Source organism: Neltuma alba, unplaced genomic scaffold (assembly GCF_004799145.2).
Source record: "Neltuma alba isolate B1F8T4 unplaced genomic scaffold, ASM479914v2 tig00004173_pilon, whole genome shotgun sequence".
In the NCBI taxonomy this organism is placed as follows: Eukaryota; Viridiplantae; Streptophyta; class Magnoliopsida; order Fabales; family Fabaceae; genus Neltuma; species Neltuma alba.
The window spans coordinates 78,877-97,948 of NW_021633592.1; the positions used below are offsets into that span (position 1 = coordinate 78,877).

General features: G+C 31.6%; 1 protein-coding gene and 1 pseudogene across 1 annotated transcript; one reads left to right on the forward strand and one right to left on the reverse strand.

Annotated features, from left to right (window-relative positions):
- Positions 1–1,312: 1,312 nt before the first annotated feature.
- LOC114743899 (UPF0481 protein At3g47200-like) lies at positions 1,313–14,358 on the forward strand. The gene is made up of 3 exons (XM_028932100.1): positions 1,313–1,463; positions 12,601–13,408; positions 13,692–14,358. Exons 1-3 carry the CDS (start codon positions 1,313–1,315, stop codon positions 14,356–14,358), a joined length of 1,626 nt encoding a protein of 541 aa, XP_028787933.1.
- Positions 14,359–17,368: 3,010 nt separating this feature from the next.
- LOC114743900 (putative UPF0481 protein At3g02645) lies at positions 17,369–18,995 on the reverse strand (annotated as a pseudogene).
- Between the last annotated feature and the right edge of the window lie 77 nt (positions 18,996–19,072).

The following is a 19,072-nucleotide window of genomic DNA, read 5'->3' on the forward strand; positions in this document are numbered from 1 at the left end:
GTTACATCACCTTCCACTCAAAGGTATATTTTCAGCGATGACATTCTATGGTCGTCGCTGAAAGTTAGACCTTCAGCAACGACACCAATAGTCGCCGCTGAAAGTAGACTTTCAGCAACAACAATAAAATGTTGCCGCTAAAAGTCAGACCTTTAGCGGCGACACCAATAGTCACTGCTGAAAGTCTACTTTCAGCGGTGACCATAGAATGTCACCGCTGAAAGTGAACCCAATGATTCTTAAAGGTATACTTTTAGCGGCGACAAAAAAAGTTGCCATTGAAAGTCGTCGCTTAAAGTCTTTTTTTTTGTAGTTTAATGATTTATCCTTAGTAACAAGTGCGTCTCCTATTCTTTAGTAGCGAGTATTATAAGAAATGGCCGAAAAGACTGCCGAAATTTGATATCAATAATAAGGAACCAAATAGAAATTAAGAATGGGGAGAGAAGAGAGAACTGAGATTGATAAATTCCCCACAGCTGTAAATCTTAGTGAGTTAATACAATTTACGATCTTTATTATGATATCTTATGGATGATAGATGATATCTTATGGATGCCGCGAGCTTGAAGGACACCGAAGGAGGCAGAAGCGGCGGCGCCGACGAAGAGAGATGCAATGACGAAGGCCTTGAATGGCATGAGGCGTGAATCTCTGGGATATCCTTTAGCGTAAAAACATACTTTTCTGTCTTTTATTATAAGATCTAATTTTTTGGATGGATCTATCCTTTTTATAATATTCTTTTTGAGTTTGTTTGAGTATTTAAAATATTATTACATATTTTATCTCTAATTTAATGCATTTAATAAATTTTTTTCTTTATTTATCTCACTATAACTCTCACATTTACCCATTTATATATTTATATGTAAGGATATATTTAAAAAAATTATATTTTCTATATATTAATTGGTTTAAACTAATTTTAACTGTTTTTTTAAATCACATAATTTAGCTAAAATGATACTCCTCCGGTCCTTAATATAAGACCCATTCAACTAATTTGATTAGATTAAGGAAGTTAGGTAAGTTAGTTAATTATAAAAAATATGACACGTTTTTCCTAAAATACCATAATCATATTTCTTAATACCTCATCTTTCTCTTCTACTTGATTATGGTTGAAAGGGTATCTATAGGGGTAATTTAGAGATAATTGATAAATATGAGAAATGGGTCTTATATTTAGGACCAAAACCAACTCACCAATTGGGTCCTATATTAAGGACCGGAGGAGTATTATAATAAGGGAAGGAGGGAGCATGCCCCACCCGAACTGAGTCGCACTTGCAAGAGCCCACCACCAGGGATGCCGATCACCACCGCTGGCAACGGCTCCATCCATCTGATCCAATCCCTCGTCGATCCCTCTCAGCATCTCGCCCCCGGGAACAAACGAACTCGATCACAGAGCAGGGGGGCCGAAGGCATTTCGGGCTTTGCACTCTATTCTTGGGCCTGTCTGTTGGATTTAATTTTGAATAGACATTTAGTCCGCACTTGTCACTACTTAAAAAATTGTAGTCTAATGACATATAAGTTCTTATTGTAAGTAGAAAGTTATGGGTTTGATCTTATTTGAAATCTCAGATTGCCCCTTTAAATCCCAAAAAATAGATGTATAAGGGCTAATTAGTTCGCTATTATATTAAGTAGTGAGGACTAAATTTGATATCATTATTTCCGATCATTAATACAGGAGTTAGTTTGACTTTCAATTTGGTCTTATATATAAAATGCCAATATACTTTATCTCTCATATTTATCTATTTTTTCAAGGTATTTCTTGTAATAGCTACAAATGTTAAATGTTTCATCACATAGTAGTTCTAACTAATACACATAATTAGTAAGGATATTTTAGAGAAGACAACATATATTTATTACAAATAACTAACTTAACTAATTTACTTAATCTACTCAAATTAGTCAACCAATTCTTATATTAAGGATTGGAAGTAGTAGTTAGTTATGGGTCATTCCCGGGTTCAGCAGATACTTGGATAGACATGTGAGCGTCTATTTAGCGTTTTGCTCGGATGGATCTAATGTGAGTAAAGGAGCTAACCATAATTCCTTGTGTCTATTCTAGTAACTCGTTAAATGACGCACTTTTACTCCTCAAACTCAGACTTATATATTCCAATAGGCATGAGTGGCTTTTGATTAATTTCCTTGTTTAGTGATAGCAAGCTATTGCGAAGGTTAATTCAATTCTTAGTTATTCTTAGCTGTCAAAATTGGGGGTTTCAAACATGAAAAAAAGAAGCTATGGTTCCTGTTTTGTCTTTTTAAGAAGGGTAAGCGAAATGGTGTTTTGATTAATGCTTATATGGCAATACGCAATTCGAAATAGAAGCTAATGATGGCGGCATATAGAATCTTCACGTATATATGATGGAGTGGCATAATTTAGTGCAATGGTTTATTTTGTGTCTTATTCTTGACTTTTGTTTTTTGGGTACTGTCTCGTTCAAGTTGAACTGAAAAAAGAAATAGTTGATTTGCCAAAAAAAGAATAGTTGATTGCTCTTAATACAGTGGGGTTTATGATTAATATTGGTTTGATGGTAATGATTGCATCTACGAATTCTTTTCTCTGTGTGAAATTTCTCCCTCAATTAATTATATCTTATATTGGCGTTAAACCATTGCTTTGGCAGGAACTTTTCAATCCTGATTTATGGTGTACCAAAAAAGTATATGAGAGGAGTTTTGTTTAATTTACATAAATGTATCCAAACAAGTATCACCATATATGGGTACGTTTGTGTGTGGTGCGGGAGAGAATATACGTACACACCAAATTGGTATTATGGATTTCACCAAAAAAAAAAAAGTTTGGTATTATGGACAATGGTACTGCCGTTATTGTTTGGTTTCTTTGATAGGAAATGTTTAACCGTATGATAATTTCTTTTATTGATGTCTGGTCCTTGCTCCTATAAACGAAAATTGATGTTGATGGTATGGCCGGGTTAATTGTTGGATTTGTCTTCTTTTGACTTGTTGGCTGGATTGGTTTGAAATCATTATTGTTATTATTATAATTACCCTCATCATCATCCTTCTTATTTATTTGAGGAAATATCGTTTGTACCTTTCCCATTTTTGAAAACATCAATTGATTATACCATTCAACTAGAACGTAATACTGCAAATAATTAATGCTCCACTCCAATTCATGCCCATCTTTTTCGCCACTCTCTCTATCTGGAAAAAAAACCGGACTGGACACTAAACTGATCAAGATAGTGGGTTAAAGGTTAATGGGTCACATCGGGATTAGATCGGGTTAAACCGGTAAAAATTAAAATAATATAATTTAATTATAAAATATTTATGTGTATAATTTTTATTCTTATTCTTATTTCTTTTTTCTCTTTTCTCCGTCTTTTTCTTGATTTCCTCATATGATCGAATACAATCCTCTTTTTTTTATTTATTATTTTATAGGTTACACTTTTATCTCTTCCTTCTCTCTCTCACGTGAATGTCCATCACAAGGTCACCTTTTTGACTTTTTCTTCCTCTTTCCTTATGAACAGCCGAGTACTTTATCTTGGTTCTTCTCTTTTTTATTCAAAACTTCAAAGCCTGAAAGTTGTTCCTCCCTCTTCATCTTTCTTTCTTTCTCAGATAGAGAAGATAAATAGTGACCTTTTCTTTCGTTCTGCACATCTATTCTACTCTGGTATTTATCCTCCTCCTTGCCTTCAACTCTTTGACAAGCACAGGGTTGAGACTGCACACAAGAAGCTTCCAAATGTATCTTTCTTTCCATGATTTTTTTTGCTTCTACCACTTCTCTCAATCATGTTCATGTCTTCTTTGGCGGTGAGACGGTAAGAGTAAAGAAGAAGAAGGGAAGGAAAAGAAAACCGGCAACCCACCCAACCCAACGGTTTTGCCAGTTCTTACTGGTTTTTTCCGGTTTTTTTCGGTTCATTCCGGTTTGATTTGAAATCGGTTTATTCTTCAAACCAGACCGGACTGGAGGCTAGTTCACCGGTTTTTCGGTTGAACCGGCCTTTTGGTCCAGTTTTTTCTTCATTGGTCTTCTCCACCTTGTCATGTGGCCACAAAGACTTGGCAAACTCTAGACTTTCTTGGTTGTTATGTTACAATCTTTGACACAATAAAAGCTTTTCAACAATTATCACATCTCTTGTTTTCATTGCTTTTTCACAAGGCTCTCCTATGCTCAATGCTAACAACCTTTTTCGCATGAATATGGTGGATTATATTCAATTAATAACTACATGTGAGACTAGTATTCCACATAAAATCTCATCAATAAAATACATTATTAAAAAATGATATGAATAAGTCAATAAGTTGTTACCTATAAAGTTATAAGTGACCTCACTCCATAAAAATATAAATATATATAACACAAATTCAAATTTTGAGAAACATATTTATTGAGAGATATGAAAACCTTTTGCATTCTAAATCTCGAATCAGATCAATCTCAAATCCAAAATGATTTAAAAATATATTTAATCAAATAAAAACTGATATGAATAATGTGATTAAAATTTGATGATTAGTTAATATATCTAAAGGCAAACCCACTTGTTATAAAGAGTTGCTATTGCGTATGTATGTTTCCACAAAAATCATCAATTTTTCTGTTGTCTTATCAGCAATATCTCTACAGGAAAAACACAGATTTCGATCCTTTCTCTTGGGAAAAAAAAAAAGGAGTAATAGTGGGGGAAAATTCAAGGAAACTCTTTATTAGGATATTGGTGAGGAAGGTTGGCGCTAAGTATATTTGAGAGGGGGAGATACTATTGAAGAAAAGTCACTTTCAAAATAAAGAGAGAAATTTGATATTTTTACATTAAAATGATATATTAATTAATTCCTCATGTGTTGGTTCTTTCACCTTTCCTCTGGTCTTGTGGAGAATTTGCCTTTTGCAGTTTGCAGAAAGAATGAAGATTAAAGTGGAAGAGAATGAGATGTCATCTCACAAAGGTGTTGAATAAAACTAATAGAATAGACTTACCATAGAATTACCTTAAAATCTTTATTATCATAGGTGGGTTATCATTCGGATGGATTCTGATCAAAACCTATTGAATTGGGTAAAGCACAAAGTCATCCAAACATATAATAAAATGTGTGATCTTCAACTCCAACCTCGAGTTTGGCTACAAAAAAAATTCCAACACCTTAAGGACAAAGGGAGAGAGGAGAAGCACAAAGATATATAAAAATTACTTCCCCTAATCTTAAATGTAAGAAGTACCTAGTAAGTTTATTTTTTATTTTAAATATAAAATCTCATCCAAATTTATATAATTTTTCTCCAAACTTTTTTATTGATGGTACATATTATGAAGTTTTTGTTTTTAATAATATATATAGTTGAAAAATATGACAATTAAATTATAACAAGTTATATCAGTAAGTTATAAATTAGCTAGTGTTTTGCGAGCCAGTTCTTTTTTTTTTTCCCATCACATTTCAAGCTAATTCAAGTTATAAGAATAGCGTAAAATGTGGATATAAATTAAGAATTCAAATCTTCTTAATAAAAAAAAATCTGTTTTTTTTACTATTAATAAAATGGACTCTGTTTTTTGCCAAAAAAAATAAAAAAAATTCATTGCTTTGCTAATTAGTTGTTGATTTACATTTAAAGAGCTCATGAAATGGTTGGTGAGGATACGAATGCTGCGTACCTATAAACTTTATTGACCCAATTCATAAATTCCCAGAATAGTATGATATTTGATATTACATAGGCAAAAATTATAGAGATGTTGTCATTCACGTAGTCGGTCAATAATCAAGTTAGATTATAAAAAATACTTCCCTTTGGATCTTTATTTAGCCCGGTAAAACTTTCTTTTTATTTAATGCATTTTGTCTTTGTTAAAAGGAAAACATATTCCCTCTAATTCTATTTGATTAATTTGGATCAATTAAAAAAATTAAATAAATTTGTGAATTATAACAAAATGGGATACGATCTCCTTAAAATACTGATATACACAACGTTAAATTATATATTAGTTGATAAGTTAAAATGAATTAGTTTAAAAAATTATAAATATAAGAGATAAAGCAGGCTCATATGTTATATTTATGACCAAATTTAACTCCTAATTAGTTTTTATATTAAGTACCAAATGTAGCATTATTCATCAAATATATTCTTATTTAAAGAGAGGGGTAAGTGAGTGGGAAAATAAGATAGAATGGGTGGGAAAAACAAGTCAGTAAAATAAGAAAAATGACGGTGGATGAAGCAGCTGAGGGAGGAGACCATTTGTTAATCTGTGGGTGACTTAAAAAACATGACATTTTAAAATCATTTGAAAATTTTATCTGTATTTTCACACTTTTTTTTTTATTGACACGCCTGCTAATGGTTAATATTGATTAATGGTTGTGACATTTTTTTTTCGGTTAATAATTTTTATGTGTATTATTGTACTTGAAACACCATTATTGTGTTTGGTAATGTAGAATAATACTTTGCACGTAAATTTATACCAGCAAAAACTTCTATAATAACTGACATGAACATAAATTGATTTTAATTACAACCACTTGAATATGACAAGTTACTCGGATGAGCTAAAGCATGACTCACTTATGTTTTGATAGTTCGATACTATCTTTTTTATAAGATATTATTTTGTAGTTTATAAATAAGGTATTATAAATAGCACCAGATATAATATTAAAATTATTGTATCAAAAAATACTCCTTCTGTCCCTTTTTATTTGGATTCTATTACATAGATGAAAAAGAAGTTAGTTAAAGATAATAAATAAGTAGAAATTAAAATTTTTTTTCTTCAAAATACTCTTATTTATGAGGAAGAGATAGTATGAAAAAAAGAATACAAAAATTATTATAATAAAGAGAATTATGAAAAAAGAGAATATGTGATGAAGAAAGATAATGGTTTGAAAAATGTGATAATAAATATATTGAGTATTAAAATAAGTAATTAATGGAAGTAAAACAGAAAATTTGCCGCAAAAATTTAAGACAATTTGTAAATGTTACTTATATTTAGAGACAAGAAGAGGATGGAAGTTGTTGCTTATAAAAGAGACGGAGGAACTACTCCTCTAATCTTATTTACAAGATATTTTTAACATATTTCATATAGATTAAAAAACTTTAAAATAGATTAAATTTTTATTAAAATATAATAACTTTTCAAATTTATCCCTAGTTAATATATATCCTAAAAAAAGATAACTATTTATATTATAATAAATAAAAGACAAAATAGTCATTTATATTAAAATTTTAATAAAATAATTTATAAATAGGATATAAGAAAATCTTTTCTCTCTATTATATAAATAAGATAAAAATAAGATAGGAGGGGCATATATTTTTAAGGGAAAACCATATTGAAGGTACCTATACTTTCTCTCAATTTTTAATTTGGTACCTATGTGTTTTTTTCCCTTTAATTAAACATTTAATTTTATCTTTTTAGCAACATTAGCTCTTATAACTTTGTTCTATTGATATTTTTAGTCTCTGCATAAGGATTAATGATGTTAATAGAGGAAAAATAAAGATTTAGTTAAGAACAAAAAAACATATAGGTACCAAATTAAAAATTGAAAAAAAGTATAGATACCTCCAATATGGTTTTCCCTATTTTTAATTCAATTAATATAGTGGTTGAAGGCAGATGGGTTGTAACATGTAATCCCGAGGCACATATCTTACGGCTCAAGAGGTGACAGAGCATCATTATTGTTACATACCTAACTTTCTCCTCATGCAGTGGATCCAATGCCACGCAGAATTAGGATGACACATGCGAAAACGATGTGGGTGACGTCACTCAAATTCATCAACCACTAATACCCCAGTGTTATTTGTAAACTTTAAATTTAAAAAGGTATACAATTTATTTTATGAGTTTTGATTTGAGATTTGTATACATATTTAATATATTTTTTATAATTTTATTTTTATTATTTATTCTCTCTTTTTTATCATACCCTTTTGTTACTTTTTCTCATATATTCTTTTTTTATTTTTCCTTTATTTATTATAAGAACATATTTAAAAATAAAATTATATTTCTAACATATTTATTACTTTTAACTAATTTTAACTTATTTTTAAATTTTTTATTTGAATAATAAGCACTAGAGGGAGTATAAAATATGGATAGAATAAACCACCAATGTTCTGAAATAATTTATAAGCAGTATTTCAATCAATTTACAGAATACAAGATAAATAAGTAAGATAAATTTTATCTCAACTTAAGTGTTCATAAGTGTCTATAAACACGACTCCAAACAAGTGCCAACTCTAACACAGTTGATGAATATGCAAGGCAAAATGGATAAAAACATGATATTTAGGACTAAGTCTAACATTGTATTTATTCTTATATTAAGAATCGGATGGAGTATAAAACATTAATGCCATCATATTAATGTGAAAATGGATAATGTGCTTAAATACTCTGGAAGCATTTATGAAGGAGTATTTAGTACATGAATTTTTGTTTTTGGACTTTTATATGCCTTGAAAGTTCATTTTCATAACAAAAATATCCTAACCGTTATTCGCTATTATGTTTGTCTATTTAATTATACAGTTTGACCGGTGTCTTTAATAGTCAAACTTAATAGTGGATAAGGGTTCAAGATAGAAACGCTACAAAATAAAACTTCTAGAGCATATAAGGATAAAAAAAAAATTCAAATACTGGGTGTTACATTTTAAACACTTTTGGGATATTTAATCACCATATCCCATATGAAAAATACAAACACTAATTAGCCAGGCTCTTTTTCATTATTTGGAATAAGTTAGGCTCCCACCTTTTATTGAAATTAGGGGGGAAAAAAATCTAAACGCATGCTATTTTTATTTGCATACAAGTTTAAAATCTTGAGTTGAATTAGCTAAAATTCCAAATGCTATTTCTTTATTTCAATAAAAGAATTTATACCCTTGATATCTAATCACATTTTATTTTATTGTTATTGCTTCGTCAAGCTCCAAATGACAAACTGAAATTTTGATATCTATTTTTATTTCTTTTGCGCCTGTCCTTGAATTTTGATTCGCAAGAATGCTAATATTTATTAATTTATGGAACATTATTTTTAAACCAGAAATTTCATTTTTCTTTTCTTATTACAAAAATTTCATTTCGTTATTTAAATATGAATATAAAAAAAATTTAACTTCATTATACATGGTTTCCCTTTTTTGTTTAAAACGTGTCAAACATAATTTGCTTAATGAAATTAAACATTGCATTTCATTTCAAGCATGTTCTCTTTTTTCTGTTCTTTTCCTCCACCAAATCCCTGGCAAATTAAACTCTCTTTAATAATACTGATGTGAAGTGTCTGGGTCTCCCCACTCGGAATTAATTTAGTATTCATTGTCTCTACCACAGATGGATCTATATAATAACCCGGAACCATATGGTGTTGTCGTCAGAACACATTAAAGATTCTCTCTCTCTCTACAGAGCTAAGGAACTTGCTCCCTGCAACTCAGATTTCAGACTGCTCATCTAACCCAACAGGCCATTTTCTGAGAAGAGACTACTTCCAGGTTCACAATCTCTCTCTCTCTCTTCGTTTTTGAAGAAATGGAAGCTAGTTTTACTGGGTTTGGTGTTGAATAGACATAAGCTCTGTATTTTCTTGCCTTCTTCTTATGCTGCTGCTGCTGCTTCTTCTTCTTGTTAATGATCCATATTTCTATCTCTTTAAATATTACTGCTGGCACTGTAAAGTGGAAATCCCTATTCTCAGTACCTCTGTTAGTTCAGCTGCTTAAGTGATACTATCTGTTTTTCCCCCCAGAAGCTTTACATAATATTATCTTATTATGTAAAGTTAGTGACATGGGTCATACGTACGGTTTCATTATCTTATATTAGGCCGTTTATTAATTTTGTTGGATATTACCTATCTTGATGTTTTTCCGAAGCATTTTATATTTTCCTAATACTATTCATAACTTAATTTCTTTGTATATATCTGAACTACATCAAAGTGACTTAATAAACACCATGCACACGTCAGTGTAACTTTTCTTACCTTGCTATATGTTCGTTGCACATTTTTTTCAACCACTAACTTATTTTAAAAGGGAATAAAAAATCTTTTATCAAATAAAAAAGCACACAAATAAAATGAGAGCATTAAAAGCAGTCAGGGGGGAGAGAGGGCAGACTTCGAAGAAACATCTAGGAAGTTGCATATATACTTGTACATTTTTTTTTTCAGGTTTTTTTGTGGGACTGATTTTCAAGTTGATTAGAGGTGCACAAGATGCAGATAAAGTAGATCCGTATGAGATCTGAGATGACACAAACACGACAAAATTGTAATAGTAATAAGATACTTGGAGCAAATAATGATCACTTGTAATATCTAGATAGAGTTGAAACATAAAAGGGCATTGTGGTAAATTTATTTCGGCAACATCTTTGATATAATTGTCCAAAGACACACATTTTGAGGAAGTCTAGACAACCATAGGTAGCCCTATAAATCACACGATAATGAATGGACAAGTTTTTCCCCCACAAGTAGGACCAGCCATGTGTAAAGCAGATTGATAATAAAATGAGTCTCCTGTTTCTTTCCTTTTTTTTTTTTTTTAATCACCATACGGTTTTGTGGGGAAAAAAATATCATTACCAGAAAGTTTTATAACAAGTGAATAATAAATTTCAGTTCACTTGTTACTATAACTAGTAAAACAGGGTAGCTGAACGGATATAGGTCAACTTGTAATGATGGGGCTGAAAGCAGTGCAAAAACAGTACGACCTTGGCGGGTAAATTTTTTTGAAGAAAAAGTTGCTATTATTATTAGTATGGGTTAGGTTTGATTTGAAATGTTGAAATTAAATTTGGGGTTTTAAACTTAAGTAGTAGTGGGTTGTAATAAAATAGTTTAAAGATTAATTCATAATTTAAAAAGATATTTTAGAAAAACTAACAAATATGTTTTATAAATAATTAATTTAACTATTTTTTTAATCCAAATCAATTAAATAGATCTTTTTGTGTGTGTGTATATAAGTATCATATGTTTATTTAATCTTATAACTGTGTGTATAGTAACAACAAATAGATGAAAAATAAAAGATAGATGATGCTCTTTATATAACTACACATATATAAAGTGCTTAATTACATAATATGAATGAGGCAATGTTATGTGGAATTTGAGGTCCAACAATATTATATAGTATATTGAGAATTTTATGGAAAAAAAAAAGGCGGGTTAGAGTAGCCAAACCACTAAGACAAAATACCAACCTGAACCTGGGCCTAGGAACCTAACCTGTATTACTGGCTCTTTTTGTTATCAATTTTTTTTTTTCTTACTTCACAATGATTTTTCTTTAATAATAAGTGCGTCTCCTATTCGGACCATGAATGTAATGATTGACAGTAAGCCGTAAAATGTCGGTAGGACTATTATAAGTGCTCGAGTCCGATCTTATTTGATTAATTTGGATTATTTTTTTTAAAAGAAGTATAAATGATAACAATTAAACTTAATTATATTTTTTAAGGGAACTGAAAGTTTATAAATAAAAAGAATTATACGGAAAAAAACCCCTCAACATCCATCACCTCCTCAGTATAAAGGTAGCTTTAATTATACTATAAGCCTTTTTAAAACACTAGTCACTAATCATATTTCATGTTATACTTATCATCCCATAAGTTAATTTTAAATAACTCGAGATAATTCTAAGAAGTCGGAGAATTTCTCTTTCAGTAATAATATTAAATTTTTAGCTCTGAACAAGATTATCAAGATGAGACAAATTGATTAGTAAATTAAGGTTTAATGTCATTAGCATAACAGTCAACATGCTACTGACTCAGAACGCACGATCCAAGAGAGCTATGTCATATCTATCCATATCATATGTTTACTAATTCTTTTACAATATATTTTTTCCGCTATAATGAAGCTTGCTTGGAATCACTTTTTGGGTGTCAAAATGTGGTTTTGGCCAAAGAAAAAGGTTTTTTTTTTTTTCGAGCCATCGTTTTTTTTGTTGTTGTTATTTTGGACTTAAAACTAATTACAACTAATTACAGCTAGGATAGTGAAGAGGGGACCCTAAACCATTCCCTTTTTAGCCAAATACTTCTTAGCTTGAAATTTCAATATAAGAACTAGTATTAGAGAACTAGTAGAAGGATTTATCTTAATTTTAAATACAAGATTTAAGTTCATTTTGTCTTCTAGATTAATAATTTTTCTCTCATATTGATTGCGCTTTTACATATTCATTGCATGTATGAAGAGAGCTAATACAAATTATTTAAAGAGTGCTTTGGAAAAATCAACAAATAATTATCTTAACCATTTTTCTTGATAGTTACAAATTAATTATTTAGTCCTTACTTGAGGGTGTATCATATGTATGTCTCAATGAAAATAAAAATTAAATTAAAAGAAAACGGTAAAGCATCCCATGGCTCTGTGCAAATCAAGGGCTTGTCTAAATTACATTTCACTTTGGCATACAAAAATTGCTTTAATTTATATGACTACTTTTGTCGCTGCTCATCGTCATTTCACTTGCAGGTTGGGATTCAATGGAGTCTAATGATCACAACAACGTCTCTGTTTCATCATCTCCTAAATACGAGATAGGGAAACACGTGATCGATATAAAAGACGAACCGGAAGATCTGGAAACAACGAAGTGGAACATCTACAGAGTCCCATCCAGTCTTCGGGGGAGTTGGAAACCAGAGGCCTACACTCCTCAGTTGGTCTCAATAGGACCCCTTCACTATGACCAAAAAGAAGAGTTCAAACCAATGCAAAAGCAGAAACGACGATACCTTGATTTCTTCTGGCGTCGTGCAAAGAACAATAATATTGAAGCCATGGACAATTTCAAGAGGTTCCTTGAAGATCAAGTAAAAGACATACGACAATGTTATGCGGAAAAGCTCTGTGATAAGATCGACGACGAAAAGTTGGTGGATATGATGTTATTAGATTCTGTATTCATCATGGAGCTGTTTCTGAGGATTCGAAAGCAAAAATCAGGAGAGGACAGGAAAGATGACAAACTGATCGATCAAACATATCCAAATGATATTATACTGAAACAATCATGGCTGAGCAAGAGCATCCAGAGAGACTTGCTTCTGCTTGAAAACCAGATCCCAATGTTCATCTTAAAAAAGCTGTACGAGACTGTTTTCCCTGACATTGACCCTTGTGTGGAGCGTCCCTCATTTATTGAACTTGCTCGTGACTACTTCGACTGTTTTCATGCCTGTAAAAAGGGCGACTGTTCTAAACAAGAAGCTGGAAGCTCGAATTCCAGCCAGTGTCTTTTCTGGGATAATAAACCACAACATTTCACTGATCTGATTAGGTACGCAGTTTTCAATATTACTACTGTTTATCAGCATGCTATTGCTGTTTTAAAGGACTAATTAATGACTGATCGGCTATAATATACTGTTTGTCACTTGTGGTGCTGCGTTCCTACAAGTTTTGCTGATATTGTCGTAATTAAATCGTAACACTTGATTAGCCATTTGAAGCATTGTTATTGATGAAAACTTAATGGCAGAATCCCAATAACAAGTTTAATATACATACGATATTATGGTGCTTACAGGCTAACACATTTTGTGTTGATTTGACTTGACTAGGTCTTTCTACATTTGTAAGGGCCTTATTGCTGACAAAAAAGGGTCTCCCTTAAAGACTGCAACAAAGTTGCGGGAAGCAGGAGTGAGCTTTGAGAAAGTCAGCAATAGGCCCTTACTTGACATAAACTTTCGGAAACTTCGACCCTTAAGCTGGTTTCTGTGCTTAGGTTGTATTCCAAATTTCACTCAGTTCAAAGCTCGCTTACAAATCCCAGAGTTAAAAATAGAAGACTCAACCGAATGTGTTCTAAAGAATCTCATCGCCTTCGAGCAGTGTCATTATCCAAATCAACCGTACATATGCAACTATGTCTCTTTCATTGATTCTCTGATTCACACCAAAGATGATGTCGAATTGCTGGTTGAGAAGGAAGTGATTGTCCATGAACTTGGAAGCGACAAGGAAGTTGCAGCATTGGTGAATAGTCTCTGCAAACATGTTGTCACTGACAAGACATGTTATACAGGACTTATAGATGGTCTGAACAAACATTACCAGAGACAATGGAATCGCACCATGGCTGCATTGAGGTTAGTTTACTTTAGAGATGCTTGGAGAGCAAGCTCTACTTTGGTCGCAACGGCTGTCCTCGTATTCACAATCTTCAACTTCTGTCGAGTTGTTAAATTGGTCCTCGACCTTGAAGGAGGCCGCCGCCAACCTTAATTAGTTATAATGTATATTGCCTTCAATCTTAATTATAAGACCTCGTTTGTAGACTATAAATGAGATCTTATAATTAGGACCGAAGGTAGTAACATATAGTATCTTTAATTTGGATTATAATTAGGAAACTAATTAATGGATGTGTCATGTGATAAAATAACGTGAAAGGATCTTCCTCTTGGGTGAAGCTTGGTCGCAGACTGCAGAGTCATCTTGCGGGTGTTTTGTTCAGTGTTTGGCGTGTATTATTTGTGGGTGTGTTCTAAGACTTTAAGCCATCATCTATGTATGTAATTTATAAATAAAGCATTCATGGTGCTACTTTATTTCTAGGAAATTGTTAATTAACTAATCCTTCGCTTGTACATAGATTAAAATAAGGAGGGGATAGGGAGGCTTTCAAAAATAAATAAATTGATATTTTTGAAAGTTATTTTCTTCCTTAGTTTCTTGCTTAATTAAGCTTAACCCTTGATTTGGGATGGGAAGAAAAGAGAATACTATGAAGGAAAACTTTCTAAGAACAGCAAAAAATTTTACTAATTTTGGAAGTGTTTCCTCCTAATATCTCCCCCCTACACTAGTACAAAAAGGCATTTCTGCATTGGGGCTTTTGTATTGATTGTTGCAAGGACGGCGTATAACTGTACAAGGTGTGACGAATGGCATTTTCATAAATAAGATGTGATACTAATGACTCCCCCCCCCCCACACAATTCCGTTAGCAACCCGTGTAGAGAATTTTTTAAATTATTTAATTTCTTAAAAATATATCTCAATGTAATTGTTATGTTGTATATTGATCATTCTGTTTGTTTCAAGTGTAGAAACAAGGATTTGGGAAAGCATAACAGAAGGAATTATTAAAAGAAAAAACACAAACTTAAGTTTATTTTCTACATTAGTTCTAGTTGTGACATTAAGGGGGCTTTTCTTTTCTTAGAGAGAAGTATGTTTGTTTTATTGAATAAAATCAAAGATGGTCAACATAAAGTGTGAAATAAAACCAAAACACCAAACAGGCTAAAGCACAAACTACATATAGTTTTGGTATATGTCAGTAGTTTTGGTGGCATTGCTATCGTCTTGTGAAGTGATAAAACTATGCATTTTAAACATGTTATAACTCTATATACTCACTACTTTTCATTTATGTCTTTGCACCTTCAAAAATATTGGCCATTTATTGAATTACATATTTGTCGTCGATCTAAGACGCCTATAGATTGATTTAATTTGATGAAGGATTGGTTGAGCGGTGAAGAGAATGAATGAGCAATATATCAAAAGTCCATTAAAATCCAGAATGAGTGTTTTAATAAGGCTAAGATAAAAGGCCACAATCCGGAAAAGGAATCGCGTTCTTTTAACACCTTGTTGGATTAATTTATGTTTTGCTTGGATTTGGGATATTTAAGACTTGGATTTGGACTTGGGCCAAATCATATATTTTCAATCGATAGAAATTCATGGACCCAAGTAGACTTCCGCGTCATAATTTTTCAAAATTTCAAATTCTCACTCTAACGGTCTAACCTAGAACCTTTTGCATCATTATCTTATGTTTTGTACAAAACCACCAACCTTTGAAACATTGGAATTTGAACTTTACAGACGAAATTTTAAAGGGTAAAGTTGCATCCATCATTATGATTTTAATTTTTTGGTACATACATGACCCTGATCTTATTCTTAATACATCTAGCACTCTAATTTTTAGAGTGGTGGATGCTACTAAAAGAATAACATCGAGGTGCTGGATGCTCAGTAAAAATAAAATTAGGATGCTAGATGTATTATGTAAAAAATAAGGGTGTTAGATACACTTGAAAAATAAGATTAGCATGATAGATACACATTTACCCTATTTAAATACAAAATCCAAATTCAGCTACCCAAAGGCATTCTTAATTGATTTGGCATTGATTAGTATGAAATAATTATTAGCTAAATTACAAACTTAATTAATCAAATAATCACTTTGCTTAGTACGAGAAGTTAAACCCTAGTTAATTCTAGAGGTAATTCGTTGAACATGCAAATTCATACAGTAGAAACTCTAATTTGAAAAGGCATGAATGAAAAACTACATTAAAAAAAAAAGACAAAAGACAAATTGTGTACTAACAAAAAAATAATCTTGAGAAAAGGAGAAGTAAAACATCTCTAGAAGACTAGAACCATTGGTCAAAAAAAAAAAAAAACTCTACAACCAAAATTTTTGCAAACTATCAATTCTTTTAAATGTGAGCCATCTTTTCAATTGGTTGTCATGATACGAGGAACTAATCTTTTCACTTAACCAACTAATCAATTCTTTTTTATAATGTGAGCCATTAATTTACACATCTTAATGTCATATCATTTCTATCTTACCCAATCAACTGTCACATTCATGTAAGTATAAATTTAAAATAATAATCTCAAACTCAACTGCCCATTGAAATCTAGGGTTCCAGCCCAATTTTGAAAACATAGATCTTCATACAAATCACCAATTCATTAAAATTTCCAATTTCTCTAATTCGGATCCAACACCAGATTTACCTATATGTAAAATTCAACATGGAACATTAAACTGAACCGATTAAATCTCAATACTACTTTAAATTAAAATAAGTAAATCATAAAACTATAGTTTAATCAATGGGAAAGTCGTTATTCATGAAAACCTAATAGAACCCGAACTTAAATTCTCATCAGAATCAACAACAAAAGCACAAGAAGTTGTTGAGCCACACTTAATAAACTCTCTCAATCAACACTAATCCAATCCAGAAGGTAATTATATTAAAGAAAGAATCATTTCTGGGTCCCTAATCATCATTCACCATCCCAAACCTCTCCATAAAATCGCAAGAACTGGAATAAAGTAATAAGCACCATGAATTTCTTTTGGCGGAAGTTCTGAACCTATCATTTTAGATACATTTCACCATTCGTTTCTTAAGAGTAAATAATAACCTGCTGAATCAACTATACTATATGTCAGATGACAACTATAATATAATCAAAACCAATGTGGAGCTGTGGGATGCAGATATATTGATTTAACAACCCGATAAAAGTTGAAAACTGCAAATATGAGAACAGCAATTCCGACCACAATTGAACTTGCTCTCCAAGGATCTCGAAAGTACACCAACCTTAAGGAAGCCATTGTATGATTCCAAACCTTCTGGTAATGTCCATTCAGACCATCTATGATGCTTTTATAACATGTCTTGTCGATCACAACATGTTTGCAGAGACTGTTCACCAAAGTCGCTACTTCCTTATCACTCCCAAGTTCATGAACAGTGACTTCTTTCTCAACCAGCAATTCAACATCTTCTTTGGTGTGAATGAGAGAATCAATGAAAAAGACATAGTTGCAGATATAAGGTTGATCTAAGTAATGACACCACTCGAAGGCAATGAGATTTCTTAGAACACATTCCGTCGTGTCTTCTATTTTCAATTGTGGGATTTGTAAACGGGCTTCGAAGCATGTGAATTTTGATATACATCCCAAGCATAGAAACCAGCTAAGACAGGATCATTCAAACAGTTAATATCAAGCAAGTATTTCTGGAACACTTTCTCGAAGCTCACTCCTGCTTCCTGCAACTCCGTGACAGTCGTAAGACCATTACAAGACGATATCCTTTTTCACGCAACGTCAGATCCTTTTAGAGGTAGAAGTACCTGGTGAAATCAAATCCTCACAAGAATATGTGTTAGTTCTTTGTGTTTAATTATAATATGCAATTAATTGTTAATATACATCTGTGCATAAATTATACTCCCTCCAATCGCAAATATAATATAGCTAGTTAGGAGGTTTGCTTTAGTACTACTTTAGGATCTCAATTCATATGACCTCTCAAATTTATAATTTTTTCAGAAACTATATCTATTTATTATATATATTAAAAGGTTTTTATCAATGGGTAATTCTAATACAAATGATTGATATAGTATTTTGAGGAAATCAACACAAAATTTTTAATCAAAATTAACTAATTTAACTAATTTCTTTAATTTCTATGACAATCAAGTTAAATTATAAAAACATACCACTCTAATAGTAAATGTAACTTGAGAAGTTTTAAGGAGTATTTGGGTAGAAACCAAATCATAATCTTAAAAGTTATTTTACGATATATAAAGTAGATATGTTAGAGGAGTTTTATCCCAATTTACATGAAAGTGCTTTTAAAAAGTATTTTATCATTGAAAAAAACCCCTTAGTACTAAATATAAGCTACTTGTAATATATTTAATGTTTTATTTTAAATTTTATCTTTATTTAATTATCATTGAAAAAAGAGAAAAAAGAAAGAAATATGAGCATCATTTGTACATATAGAGAGGAAACACTTACCACCTCATGCTTACTGTTTGCCACCATTTTTCCATTTCCGACGCGTCACTCTCTTATCCTGGTCAAATTCTTCATCCAAACCCTCAACACTCACAAACCCATCCCCATTCAAGCATGCAGCAACAAAACGAGTCAAGAAATCAAGTGATACTAGCGTTTTAACGGAAAAATTGCTTACCTTTTCCCTCTTTCCAGATTTCGACCCTTGCTCCAGCTTCGTCTTCTCAACTCTCTCTCTCTTCTGGTATATTATTGTTTTCTTACAGTTCATATCTTCAGAGAGGTTCAGGGGTATTTTAGTCTTTCTACCGAATTGACAAAATTCCAGATTGATACTTCATGCCCATT

Bases quoted from the DNA above. Each gene is read 5' to 3' on its own strand.
- LOC114743899 (XM_028932100.1), top strand. From the start codon at position 1,313: ATGCCGATCACCACCGCTGGCAACGGCTCCATCCATCTGATCCAATCC. The intron at 1,464-12,600 runs GTCTGTTGGATT...TTTCACTTGCAG, and splicing joins TGCACTCTATTCTTGGGCCT to GTTGGGATTCAATGGAGTCT. The intron at 13,409-13,691 runs GTACGCAGTTTT...TGACTTGACTAG, and splicing joins CATTTCACTGATCTGATTAG to GTCTTTCTACATTTGTAAGG.